This window comes from Peromyscus maniculatus, chromosome 13 (genome assembly GCF_049852395.1).
Source record: "Peromyscus maniculatus bairdii isolate BWxNUB_F1_BW_parent chromosome 13, HU_Pman_BW_mat_3.1, whole genome shotgun sequence".
Lineage (NCBI taxonomy): Eukaryota > Metazoa > Chordata > Mammalia > Rodentia > Cricetidae > Peromyscus > Peromyscus maniculatus.
In genome coordinates, this window is record NC_134864.1 from 5990087 (window position 1) to 6002125 (window position 12039).

General features: G+C 44.3%; 1 protein-coding gene across 7 annotated transcripts in view; it reads left to right on the plus strand.

Annotated features, from left to right (window-relative positions):
• LOC102916970 (UDP-glucuronosyltransferase 1A6) overlaps positions 1–12039 on the plus strand; it is a 117594-nt gene that overhangs the window by 82094 nt on the left and 23461 nt on the right. The window contains exon 1 of one of the 7 annotated variants that reach the window (XM_016007092.3): positions 3599–4487. The exons of the other annotated variants lie outside the window; for them this stretch is intronic. Within the exon in view, the coding sequence (XP_015862578.1) occupies positions 3642–4487 (846 nt within the window). The 5' untranslated portion in view covers positions 3599–3641. Of the gene's footprint in view, positions 1–3598; positions 4488–12039 lie in introns of those variants that run through there. 7 annotated transcript variants of the gene reach the window in all.

A 12039-nucleotide genomic window follows, 5' to 3' on the forward strand; every position in this document is an offset into this window, starting at 1 on the left:
TGAAGGAGCTCCATGCCTGAGGCCACCAGACTTTGGTCCTGGCTCCAGATGCATCTGTGTGCATCAAAAAAGAGGACTTCTTCACTCTGAAAATCTATGCTGTTCCACTCAGCAAAGAGGAATACAGACACAACTTACTGGGCCACCTTCTAAAGTTCTTTGAAATAGAACATGTCCTGGAGATATTTCTTAAAGTTATGGCATACGTGAAAAATGTATCAACATGGATTTGGGTCTACATGGGTCTATTGTGTGGGTGTACTGCAGAATGAGGCTCTGACCCACCATCTTAATTTGAGTTCCTTCAGTGTGGTTTAAGAGACTCTCTTGAGCCCTGTGGGGTGGTGCTGGCCAAGTGCTTGCATGTTTCTGCTGTGTTTTTCCTGTGCTACGTTCCCTGTGAACTAGACTTTAAGGCAGCCCAGTGTCCAAACCCTCCCTTGTATGTTACTCATAAGAACTTCAGACCACAGATGTGCAGAGGGTCAAGAACATTATTCTGATTCTGTGAATATATCTATTCTGAGGCCTTGAGTTATCTTTCATATTTTTAATACTCCCTATGTGAGCCTTGCCTTTTGCAGAGAGACTTGGCCTCTTAGCTGCTGGACATCCTTTTCTAGGCTCACAGATCCAGGTCACACCCCTGGGCAGTCTTTGACAAGCCAGGGAGCAGATGTCATCTGAGTTTCTAGGTGGTCTTTCACTGGTCCATTTAAAACTGTCGGTCACACTTGTAGGCAGTCCTTTGTGAGGCTGGGCCACAGGTGCCGACTCTGTGAGTGAGAGGTCGTGTGGGATTATGGATGCTGGCCCTGTCCCTGGACAGTTCTGACTGGTTCTGATCTGTGTCTGAGTTCCACTGCAGATTCTGGCCCTGATCAGTTTTCAGCCTTGCTGAGTACTGCATGGTTCTGATTCCAAATTTAGTTCCTGATATCTTGAGGTATTTTGTGGGCTAAGTTTCAGTGTATATAGTCCTATGATACGGTCGGTGAAAGAAACAGTCCTCACCTCCATGGAATAAAAGATGTGGTTTATTCTAGAGTCAAATATGCAAGCCTGAGGCTGCAGATTTGGGTCTCTTCAAACACCATGTTCTAATGAGGTAGAAATTTCATTAATTTTTTTTTTAGAGGAAATAAAACAAAACAAAAAGCCACAAGTCAAAACACTTTTCAGACATATTGTTGGGCACATCAGGCAGGCAGGTTATGGAAAGATTGGGAGAACTCTACTGTGGGCTTTAAATGCTATCAGATGATACTCTTAGCCTTTGGGTTGGTGTGAAACTAAAGCTTTATTAAAATATTCCAAAAGACTATTTTATCTCTTCGTTAGGATGTTAGGTTCAATGGTCATAGGGTGCTGTGGTTCGGCACAGAACGAGACAAACAATGGCTACTTAGTAGGATGAAGATTGTCCAAGATAAATTGCAAGTGGGCTTTGGGCTTATAAAATCCCCTCTCTTCATGCCACTGAAGTGCTAATCCATCAGCTATCCTTTGAGACACAGCTTCCCCCACCCCCAGGAATTCTTATTCACAACACTTGCTCTGGGTTCCAGAGTGCATGTTTCATGGAGGGTCTATGGTGGCCAAGCTGCCCACCAGCATGGTCCTTTCAAAAACCATTGCTCCACTCCATCTAGAGAGTTTTTGCAGGGCTTCCTTCTCTCTCTCTCTCTCTCTCTCTCTCTCTCTCTCTCTCTCTCTCTCTCTCTCTCTCTCTCTCCTCTCTTTTTCTGCTCGTTCAAATGTCTGGCACTGGACGTATAATACAGACTTTCTGAGTCACTTTGCCTTAAGTCATAGCTCAGAGCATCCAACTAATGGAAAGAACATCACCAAATGCTTCTGGTAGCTCCTTTGACTTCTCCTTGGTTCATTTGGTTGCCTCTGGGGTTCCTACTTCCAGGAACTAGCTGCCTCTCCCACTGAATGTGGAGGGGGTGGATTTCTTGCAAACAATGGCAGCAGCAGCTCAAGCAGAGACCAAAAACTTATCAGTCACCATCTGCATCCACTCTAGAGTTTCTTTGACCATCTCAACAAACAGGAGGGGTCTCGACCTAGACCCAGGTCATTTTGCATGTTTGTTGGGAGAAGGGAAATGATAGAATTTGATGTAGATGTAGAAGACCAGAAACCGAGTATAGGGTAAAACATACAGAGAAATCTGAAGACAGGAGAAAGAGCCAGGGAAACAGAACAGAGAAGTTGCTTTTGGAAAGGAAGTGGGATTCTGAACTCTTAGCCTCCTAGAAAGCCACAAAGGATTGCTGCACAGTGACACCTGGTGGCCTACATGGAGCTTTTTGCAAACACACATCTGCCCAGTAGTAGATCTGTTATTATCAGAGTAAGTCTCCAAGGCAGTGGCTTCTCTTCACATGGAAGTTCTCTCTGTACAACCATAGCTGACCAGACTTTGCAGAGGGTCTTAGGTACCTTGAGGTAGAATGCTAGCCAGCCCTGGGACATGCTCACTGAACAGCAGAACCTCAGCCCAAATAGAACCAAGACAAGGCAGCAACTGCTGAACACCTATACAAGAAATACTTTGGGTGGGGACCAGATTCCTGGTTACATGTGATCTGCTGACCTGCCCAACTCAGTCTTAAAGTTAGAATACAGGCTCCACAAAAATGCACCCCATGTTGCTATCACAGGAAACATCCATATCAGAACACAGAGCTGCCATTGATCATGAAAAGGAGTCTGATCACAAACTCTAGGAGGTAGTGAAGGCCCAGATTAGTGTCCACCCAGGCCCCTAAACAGGGGGCTATAGCCCTCATCACAAAGGGGAACAGAACTTCAGATGAGCCGAGATCCCAGGCTAGATGTAGGCTCTGTCTAGTGAGTAGACCAAGGTAACAGCTCCCATGAGGGAGCAGGATGCTGTTTTTTCATAGGTTGGTCTTGCCCAGGTGTGCTTCAGATAGCATTGACTTGATAGCATGGAGTAGATACCAAATTTCCACAAAGCACTGAGTAGATTCAAATAATCAAATCATGAGTCAAAATCCTTCAAGCACTCCAATATTTAGTATCTGCCAGCCACTTCAAATTCAGTGTTCCTGATAATTATCACCACATGCTAATAAATGCACAAACTTGTAAGTTCAAATATTCTCTTTTTTTCCAAGCTAGCTTAGCAGTGGTCTGTGTTCTATGACGTAATGACTGCTACTTGAGAATGGAAAGAGAGATTTTAAGGAATTACTCAGCTGGTTGTGTCCAGAGGAGAAGCCATGTTGGGTATCCAGCCATCAGAGATACACCAATGGCTGAAAGAGAAGGAAATGATGAAATGAGTGCATACAATATTGTTTTGAAAATTGGGGGTGGGGGAAGAGGTAAACGATTCTTAATGGTTCAAGAATAGCCATCAGTGTAAGGAGTTTTTCAGGTAGAGAGATGTTAAGAGCGGCTTCTCCTTGTGTAGAGGCACGACATTAGGACTGTAGTGAAAGTCCGCCATGGATTTTTCATGTAATGATTAACTGCAGGTGGGCATTGTCCCTACCAATGACATGCCATTGTGCAAGGTGACTTGATGGTTATATAAAATGAACAAACTCATGTTGGGGGCACAGACGGGTAAGGAAGTTTAACCTCTGTGGGCTTCCCTGGAGATGGCCATGGGACTCCAGGTGTCTCTGCTACTCCTGCTCTGTGCCCTGCCCTGGGCTGAGGGTGGGAAGGTGCTGGTGATTCCCGTGGAGGGCAGTCACTGGCTGAGCATGAGGACCATTGTGAGGGAGCTCCATGCCCGAGGCCACGAGACTGTGGTCCTGGCTCCAGATGCGTCTGTGTACATCAAAGCAGAGGATTTCTTCACTTTGAAAACCTATGCTGTTCCATACACCAAGGAAGAATATGCACATCACTTGCTAAGCCTCCTTCAAATGTTCTTTGAAATCGAATATTCTGTCATGATGGTATTAAACAATATGGAACTTATGAAAAACGTATCAACATTCTACCAGAGAACTTGTACGAGTCTATTGTACAACAAGGGCCTTGTCCAGCATCTGAACTCCAGTTCCTTCGAAGTGGTGTTAACAGACCCTGCGAATCTCTGTGGGGCACTTGTGGCGAAATACTTGAATATTCCTGCTGTATTTCTTCTGCGCTTCATTCCTTCTGAGGTTGACTTTGAAGCTGCCCAGTGTCCAAGCCCTCCCTCATATGTTCCAAGGTTATTTACAAGTAATTCAGACCACATGAGCTTCCTGGAGAGAGTCAAGAATGTTCTCTACCCTCTGCCATTCAAGATCATTTTCCGCTCCTCTTTTGCTTTCTATGAGAGCCTGGCCTCGGAGCTTTTGCAGAGAGAGGTGTCCCTCATGGAGATTCTCAGCCATGCATCCATATGGCTCTTCAGGTTCGACTTTGTGTTCGACTATCCCAGGCCCATCATGCCCAATATGTTCTTCATCGGGGGAATGAACTGTGTCCTCAGAAAGCCACTCTCTCAGGTCTGTATTAGGCCTCTATCCAAAGCCTGCTCCACCAATACAGCTTTGTAAATGCCCTTATTCTGAGTTGCTCATCTCTCTGTTCATCTTTCCAGAAACTTTGGTGAGTTAAAACCTTAAGGTGTCCTCAGTCGGTGTATCAGGATTTGAGTGTCTAACAAGAAGATGGGAGGCAATTGTGAGGGTCTCTAAGAACCGAGGAGTCATGGTGGGTGGGAGTCCACCGAATATGTCCACTAGCCATGACGGTGTCTCCTGAACATATTTCCAGAATCTGGGGAGGTCCAGAGAAGCTGAGCTTGCTCTCAGACTCTCAGTGGTAGTTTCTGGGACTCAGATATTGGCTCCAGGGTGGGGCTATTTCTTGCCTAGAGAAGGCAGTTAAGGCTGAAGTGAACCTGGATCTCACACAAAGCTGGGAGTATTTCCTGCTAAGGCACCAATCAGTTTGGCCTGATGGATCTTAAGCACACCTGTCCTCCTGGACTTTTGTTCTCCAGTCTCAATGACCAGCTCTTCACCCCTACCATCTCCTCTGCTTTGCCCTGCATCTGGAAGGAGAAGCAGATGAGGACGGGTTCACTTTCTTCATTTTCCTCACCATCAGTGCTCCAGCACTGGGTTGAATGTGTAGCTCATAGATTCAAATTGCACATCTTCATGTTTTGTGTATCAAAACTTGCCTCTGAATCTGCCCAGATCCTAAGTAAATGTCTAGTACAAGGATTTGCTCAAGTTATATTTGCATATTAATTGTTTTGCCCCGAAAACATGGCAGCTAGTTTGATGGACAGAGATGAACAATACTTTGATCATATCGCTTGTATTTTATCACTGAGTGACATACTTTTTACCTACCTATCTGATCTAATACTATCTTTTGTTACTATATTTCTTAGCCCTTTGCCTCTAATGAAATATTTTGTTAGAATTTTATTTAAAATGCCATTTAAAAAAAAACTTCAATCTGGCAGTATCTGTTAATATGTATCTGATTTTCTTTCTCTTAATTTATGTGATCTTGGTGAGGTTACAGTGGGTACCCAGTCATCAGGCATTGGTCAGAGCTCAGTGGCATCCTGCTGCTGTGTGACTGGCAGAGAAGAAAATGACGCAGTGATAAGGTTGTGCAGATCTTTGTTGTGGAAATCAGAGGAGAGAAAGTGGTCTCTGAGGTCCATCAGAGAGCAACAGCTGGTGACAGGAGTCTTTCTGGCAGAGATGATAAGATGTGTTTTTCTCTGGGCAGAGGCAGAAGGTTAGGACAGTAGTGAAGTTCAGGCTTGAGTTTATTATGCAATGATTAACTGCAGGTGGGCGCTGTGCCTACCAATGGCATGCCACTGTACAATGTGGCTTGATGGTTATACAAAATGAACAAACTCACGTTGGGGGCAGACAGGCAAGGAAGGCCCTCTGCTGTGGGCTTCTCTGGAGATGGCCGCGGGACTCCTGGTGTCTCTGCGAGGACTCTCAGGACTGCTGCTCCTGCTCTGTGCCCTGCCCTGGGCTGAGGGAGGAAAGGTGCTGGTGATTCCCATGGAGGGCAGTCACTGACTGAGCATGAGGACCATTGTGAGGGAACACTATGCTTGAGGTCACAACACTGTGGTCCTGGCTCCGAATTTGTCTGTGTACATCAAAGCAGAAGCCCTCTTCTCCCTGAAAACCTGTGACATTCCATACACCAAGGAGTGACATAGACGTCACCCTCTGGACTAACTGCTAATTTTCTTTAAAATGCAATTTTCTGTGAGGACGCCTTTAAAAAATAATGGGAAGTAAGAAACAATGTATCAACATTCCATGGGTCTGCTGCAGAATGAGGCTCTGGTCCCAAAACTGAACTACAGTTCTTTTGATGTTAACAGACCCTGATTTTTTTTTTCTGCTTTGCAGTGTACCTGGGATGTTCTTGCTGTGGGTTTTCTGCACCATCATTCCCTGTGAAATAGACTTTGAGGCCACAGTGTCCAACTTCACCCCTTATATATGCCGAGGCTGCTCAAAGGCTTTCTGACCACATGAGCTTCCTGCAAAGGGTCGAGAACATGCTTACCCTTTAACCTTGGAATACATGTGTGCTGCTGTATCTATCCCTCCTTTTGAGAGCCTCACCTCTGAGCTTTTGCAGAGAGAGGTGTCCTTGGTGGAGGTTCTCAGCTATGCATCGATGTGGCTGCTCCTAGGGGGCTTTGTGTTTGACTACCCCAGGCCCATCGTGTCCAATGTGGTCTTCACTGGGGGCGTAAACTGTGCCAGCAGGAAACCACTCTCCCAGTAGTGCATTGGAGCCATAACTTATCTTTACAGTATTCTAGTTTTCTAAACATCTCATTTTGATGTGATCACTAGTCTCAGTTTCCAGGGATTTTTTTTTCTTACCTTGAATTCTCCAGTGTGTCTCAGATATTTTCAGTTTTCAAGTAGCTATAATTGACATTTCAGGTTTACGATGGTCATTGAGGGGGACTACAGTGCCACACTGAGGGTCTCTCCTGGGACTCAGGCACAGCAATGGGACATCACCAGCACTGCTTGCTTGTCTACTCACTGTCTTTCTTGAGGTGAGATTTTCTGAAGCTTGGCAGATGCAGAGAAACTGAGCTAGGACCTGACTCAAGTGGACACAGATTGCTTTCAGATCTTCAGTGGCAAGATAAGGGGACTTTTTACCCAATAGCCCTTAATGATGCTCTCTAGGAGGGCTGGGTATGTGCTCACATGACACCTGAGAATGGAAATGGAAGCAGTCAGCACTCAGTTTTGTTTACATCTCCTCTCAATTTTTACTAGCCACCTTTCAGGTGCTCCAGAGTCACATGACTAGTCTTTCTAAATGTTCTGCAGATGCACCCAAATTGCCACATTTTTATGTTTTGTACGTCAAATACATCTCTGAGATTCTCCAGTTCCAAAGGAGATGTCTTCTACCTTCCATTTCCCACCTTAGAATCAGCAATATTTGTAGATGGTTTATTAGCATATTTAATAGTTGTCACCCTGTAGGTATGGAAGATAGACTGGTACATGGAGGCACTTGTGTTGTGGTAATAAACTTTGCTCTTATCATTAAGTGACATCTTATATAGCCTACCTATCTGATCCCAGTATTGTTGTCTTACGCTATTTTCATATTATTCTTACCCTTACATCTAATTAAATATTTTAGAATTTTGGTTAAATGTTTAAAGTGCTTTAAAAACTCACTCCTGTTGATTTCTCTTGATCTAAGAATTCTGTCTATTCAGATAGGATGGACTTGATTTCATTTCTCCCAATTAGTATAAATTCATTCCTTTTTCATTATTGTTTTCCTTTAACAGTTCCATCTTTGATCTTACTTTTGTAATTCAGTGGCACTCTCTGTCTCCATGGAGCTGTGGTGGAGCTTGCCCGTTTCTCTAACTCTCACATTTCCCTCATTTACTAACAAGATCTTTTGTGATGATGTTGGACCACTCATGTGAATTAGGACAGTCTCTCCCCTTCAAGGTCCTCAATGTTAGCTATAATCTCTTTGCCATATGATGTAACACTGTCTCAGGTTCCAATAATTATGATATGGGCTTCAATCTGGTGTCTACTTTGCCTCCAGCAGACAACCAATCCACTTGAGTGAGCCCCTGGATCTCATTCAAAGCTGGAAGATGTTCTCTGCTGAGGCACCGAGAACTTTAGTCTGCTCTCTTCCTTCAGACTCTCCTAAGGCAGCTATGGCCTGGACCATGATCTTTGCTGACAGCATGGATTTTATCTGATGTGTTTAAGGTGCCTCATCTAGTTAGACACTCAAGTGAAAGCCAGATTTTTTGTCAAGTTGCTCTGGTCTGTGTCCCCTGGATGCCACAATGAGTTTGGAATACCTTAAATATCCTTTTGATGCTTTCAGCACCTGTGGTAATTGTGAAACCAAGATAAGGCCAAGTGTAGAACTAACATGAGACTAGCCAATAGTGGAATTTTGAGGTGTTTGCTTATATTTTGGCCAATCTTGGTAGCATTGATAGTCTTTCATTGGAGAAAATAAATGTGGACTGATTTATAACACTGAGATCTTAATGACTTATTACAGGAATGATAGGAATATTATTATACCCACTCTACTAGGTTACTTGTTTGTTTAAGACAAGGTCTCATTATACTTTAGGTCGACTTGGAACACATTATCTAAGTGACTTTGAACTCTTGCTCCTCCTGCTTCCACATCCCAGAATTATAAGCATGTACCACCATGTCCAACTAAATTAAACTATTTTTTAGAGTTAATAGTGGCCAACAATTCCTAAATTATTGAAATTTTAAATATATTTAATAGTTATATATTAAATGATCTGAAGGCCATTTTTAATTTGTTTACCCCAGAGTATCATAAGAACTGCTAAGATTATAACCTGCTTCAGTTCCCTTTTCATTTTTAAATGCAATGTTGGAAAATAAACTGTAGCTTTTTCAGAGGAAAATACCTGGCACAGATTTCCCCCAAAATGGGAGAAATTAAGTCTTAAGGTGCTGGGCAATCAGTCTTCAAGGAAATAATACAGTTTGCCTAGGCAATAGTTTAATACATGCAGGTACTCACAAAAAATTTAAAAATCTAAATCAACTGTTAAAAAAGACTTTGCTGCATGTCTCTTCATGAGTCTAGTTGAGATGTAGGGTTCTGACCAAACAAAATCAACAGCACACCTGTGGGGAGGTGCTACCTAGAATATTTCTTTAGGCATAGCATCTGGATCCTTGTGTGCTTTGGGGCTCTGAGCACATGGCAGACCCTCACAGTGAGAGAAGCTGTCAACATTGTCCCCACAGTGCTCTTCATAGGCATCCTCCACAGTCACATGTGCACAAGAGCTGCATATTGAACCCAGGAAAGAGATGGGGTCCCTCCTCCAGGAACTGGCCACCTCTTCCATGAGATGTGGTGTTGGGAGCGTTCTTGATAATGCTGAGAGCAGCAGCTGAAGCAGCAAACACAGATTTCAGGTTCTGACTTCTCAGCCCAACTTCTCCATGTAAACAGACATTTCTCTCCCACCCAACAGTTCCCAAATAACCACTCAGAGGCTTGCATTAATTATAAATACTTGGCTGGTAGCTCAGGCTTATTACTAATTAGCTTTTACATTTAAATTCACCCATAATTCTTATCTATGTTTAGCCATGTGGCTTGGTACCTTTTCTCAGTATGGCATTCTCATCTTGCTTCCTCTGCATCTGGCTGGCGACTCCTGACTGCCCTTCCTCTTCCCAGCATTCTTAGTTTGGTTGCTCTGCCTATACTTCCTGCCTGACCACTGGCCAATCAGCATTTTATTACACCAATTTGAGTGACAAATCTTTACAGTGTACAAAAGGATTATTAAACAGCAGCTCCATCCATTCTTTTCCTTTTATAGGCATTGCATGGACGGGCATGGCCACTGCCTAGACTCAGATAATTTTATATAGATAGCCATAAAAGGGAAACAATGGAATTCGGCATGAGGTAAAACATATGGAGAAGTGGCAGGTACAGAGAGCAGATGGAGGAAAAGAAGGCAGGGACTAACTTTGGAGGAGAAATTGAAGAACATTTATCTGGATTCTTATCTTCTTCAAAAGGGTGAAAAGCAAAGACTACTTGCACAGTACAGTGGAGGCACATAGGAGGCATATTCATATGCACATCTGCCCAGCTGCTGAGTCTGCTCCCAGTTAGGTATTAAGGGTGTGGCTTTGCTGCAGAGGGAAATCTCAGCTTTGACAACCAAGCTGAATGGGCAGAATGACATACACAGTGAGGTGGAATGCAGGACACCCCAGTAAAGCTCACACAATGGAGAGTGGAACCCCGGGCATGTAGAGGAAGGAGGTGGAGCAACTGCTCAGTATTTGTGAGAGCAATTCCCTGAGGCAGGGCCAGATTCCTGGTCATATGCACAGTCCCCACAGCTAGAGTCCTGCCCTCAACTGCATCTCAAATTTGCTTTGCCATCCTGACATTTGAGCAGTGTCCCACAAGATCACAAGCCCATGATGTTCTGGGGAATCCAGCCTTGTAAGAATTTTGAGCCAGCAAGAACTGTAGAATGGAGCCTAATCACAAACCACAGGAGGCAGTGGAGGCCCAGGTTAGTGCCCACCTAGGTCTTTTAAGGAAGTGCAGAAGCATGCAGCCCTCAGTATCTAGGAGAAGAAAACACTGGCATCGGCTGGGCATTTGCAATACATTGTCCCAGATTACTACAGTTATATCACAGTACAGGAAATGCACCAGTCTGGAGATCCAGCAATGTCTTTGTTTCTCAAGCTGCCTTAGTAGTGTTCTGTGAAGCAGCTTGTAGTGGGAAGAGTCCTGAAAGTGTTTCTGAGTGTATCATGTCTAGCAGAGAGTACAATAGACACCAACTGCTTTAGTTATTGTTCTATTGCTGTGAAGAGACATCATGACCGAGGCAACGTATTTTAAGAAGCACTTAACTGGAGGCTTGCTTATAGTTCAGAGTGTGAGACCATAACCAATCATGGCAGAGAGCACGCAGCAAGCTGGCAGGCATGGCACTGGGGCACTGGCTGAGGATGTATATTTTATCCAAAAGTTGGAGGCAGAGAAGAGAGAAAGGAGAAAGAGAGGAGAGAGGGGAGCAGGAGGAGAAACGTGAAAAGTTTGTGCACCAGGATAAGTCTCTCCTCCATTGCAGCAATCCAAATCAGACTGAATCAAACCAAATTAAGAAAAAACCCAGGTTTAATGGGTAAACCACTCCCAGATGATTTTCCAGCTCCCCCAGAGAGGAGACAGGGAAGAAAGCCTGAAAAACCACATGTCTGTTTTCTGGGGGGCAGTTTAAATACCCTGTGGGAATGGTCTTGAGCATCTGTGGGGGAGGAGCCGTGTTTGGCGGGCTTTCTGAGATGAGGCAGGGTTTGAGGAGAGACAGATGGGGGAGAGGGATTGAGGTGGAGCTTCTACTGGAACAAAAGGGAGGGAGACATAGACAGTGACAGAGGCAGAGACAGATACAGACTGGGCCTGGCATGTGTTAGGGTTCTGGAGAAGTCCCACAAAAGACCATCATCCACGTATGCAATCAGCAAGAACATGTATTATCTTGAGAAAGCTCCCAGCATGCTGGGGTCTGCCATCCCACACAAAGGCAAGATGGCGAAGACCCCGAGAGAGGGGTATGAGCTCCTTATAAGCCTAACTAAGGAGAGTGTCCAAGGAAGTTGTATCATCTTAGAAATGATTGGCTTATGTGAGTGGCAATCATGTTAGTAACTTTTAATTGGCTAGGGTTAGTTAGGGGTTTGTCAGGGCTACAGTTATCCATTTTTGGGCAGGCCTGGACAAGTCTCAGGCTTTGTCCTTATTTGGTTATTACCTTGAACTGTTGATTATAGTGGCTGGCTCAGTGGCCCAGGTGTGCTACATCTTATCTCCCTTGTCCCTGTTGTCAGGGCCACCAGTGATTAATTGCCCTTTGTTCATGGCTCTTCTTTAGAAGCAGCTTGTTCAGTTTCAGGAAACTGAAATTGAGGCCTGATCTCTAAGAGAAGACTGAGCAGC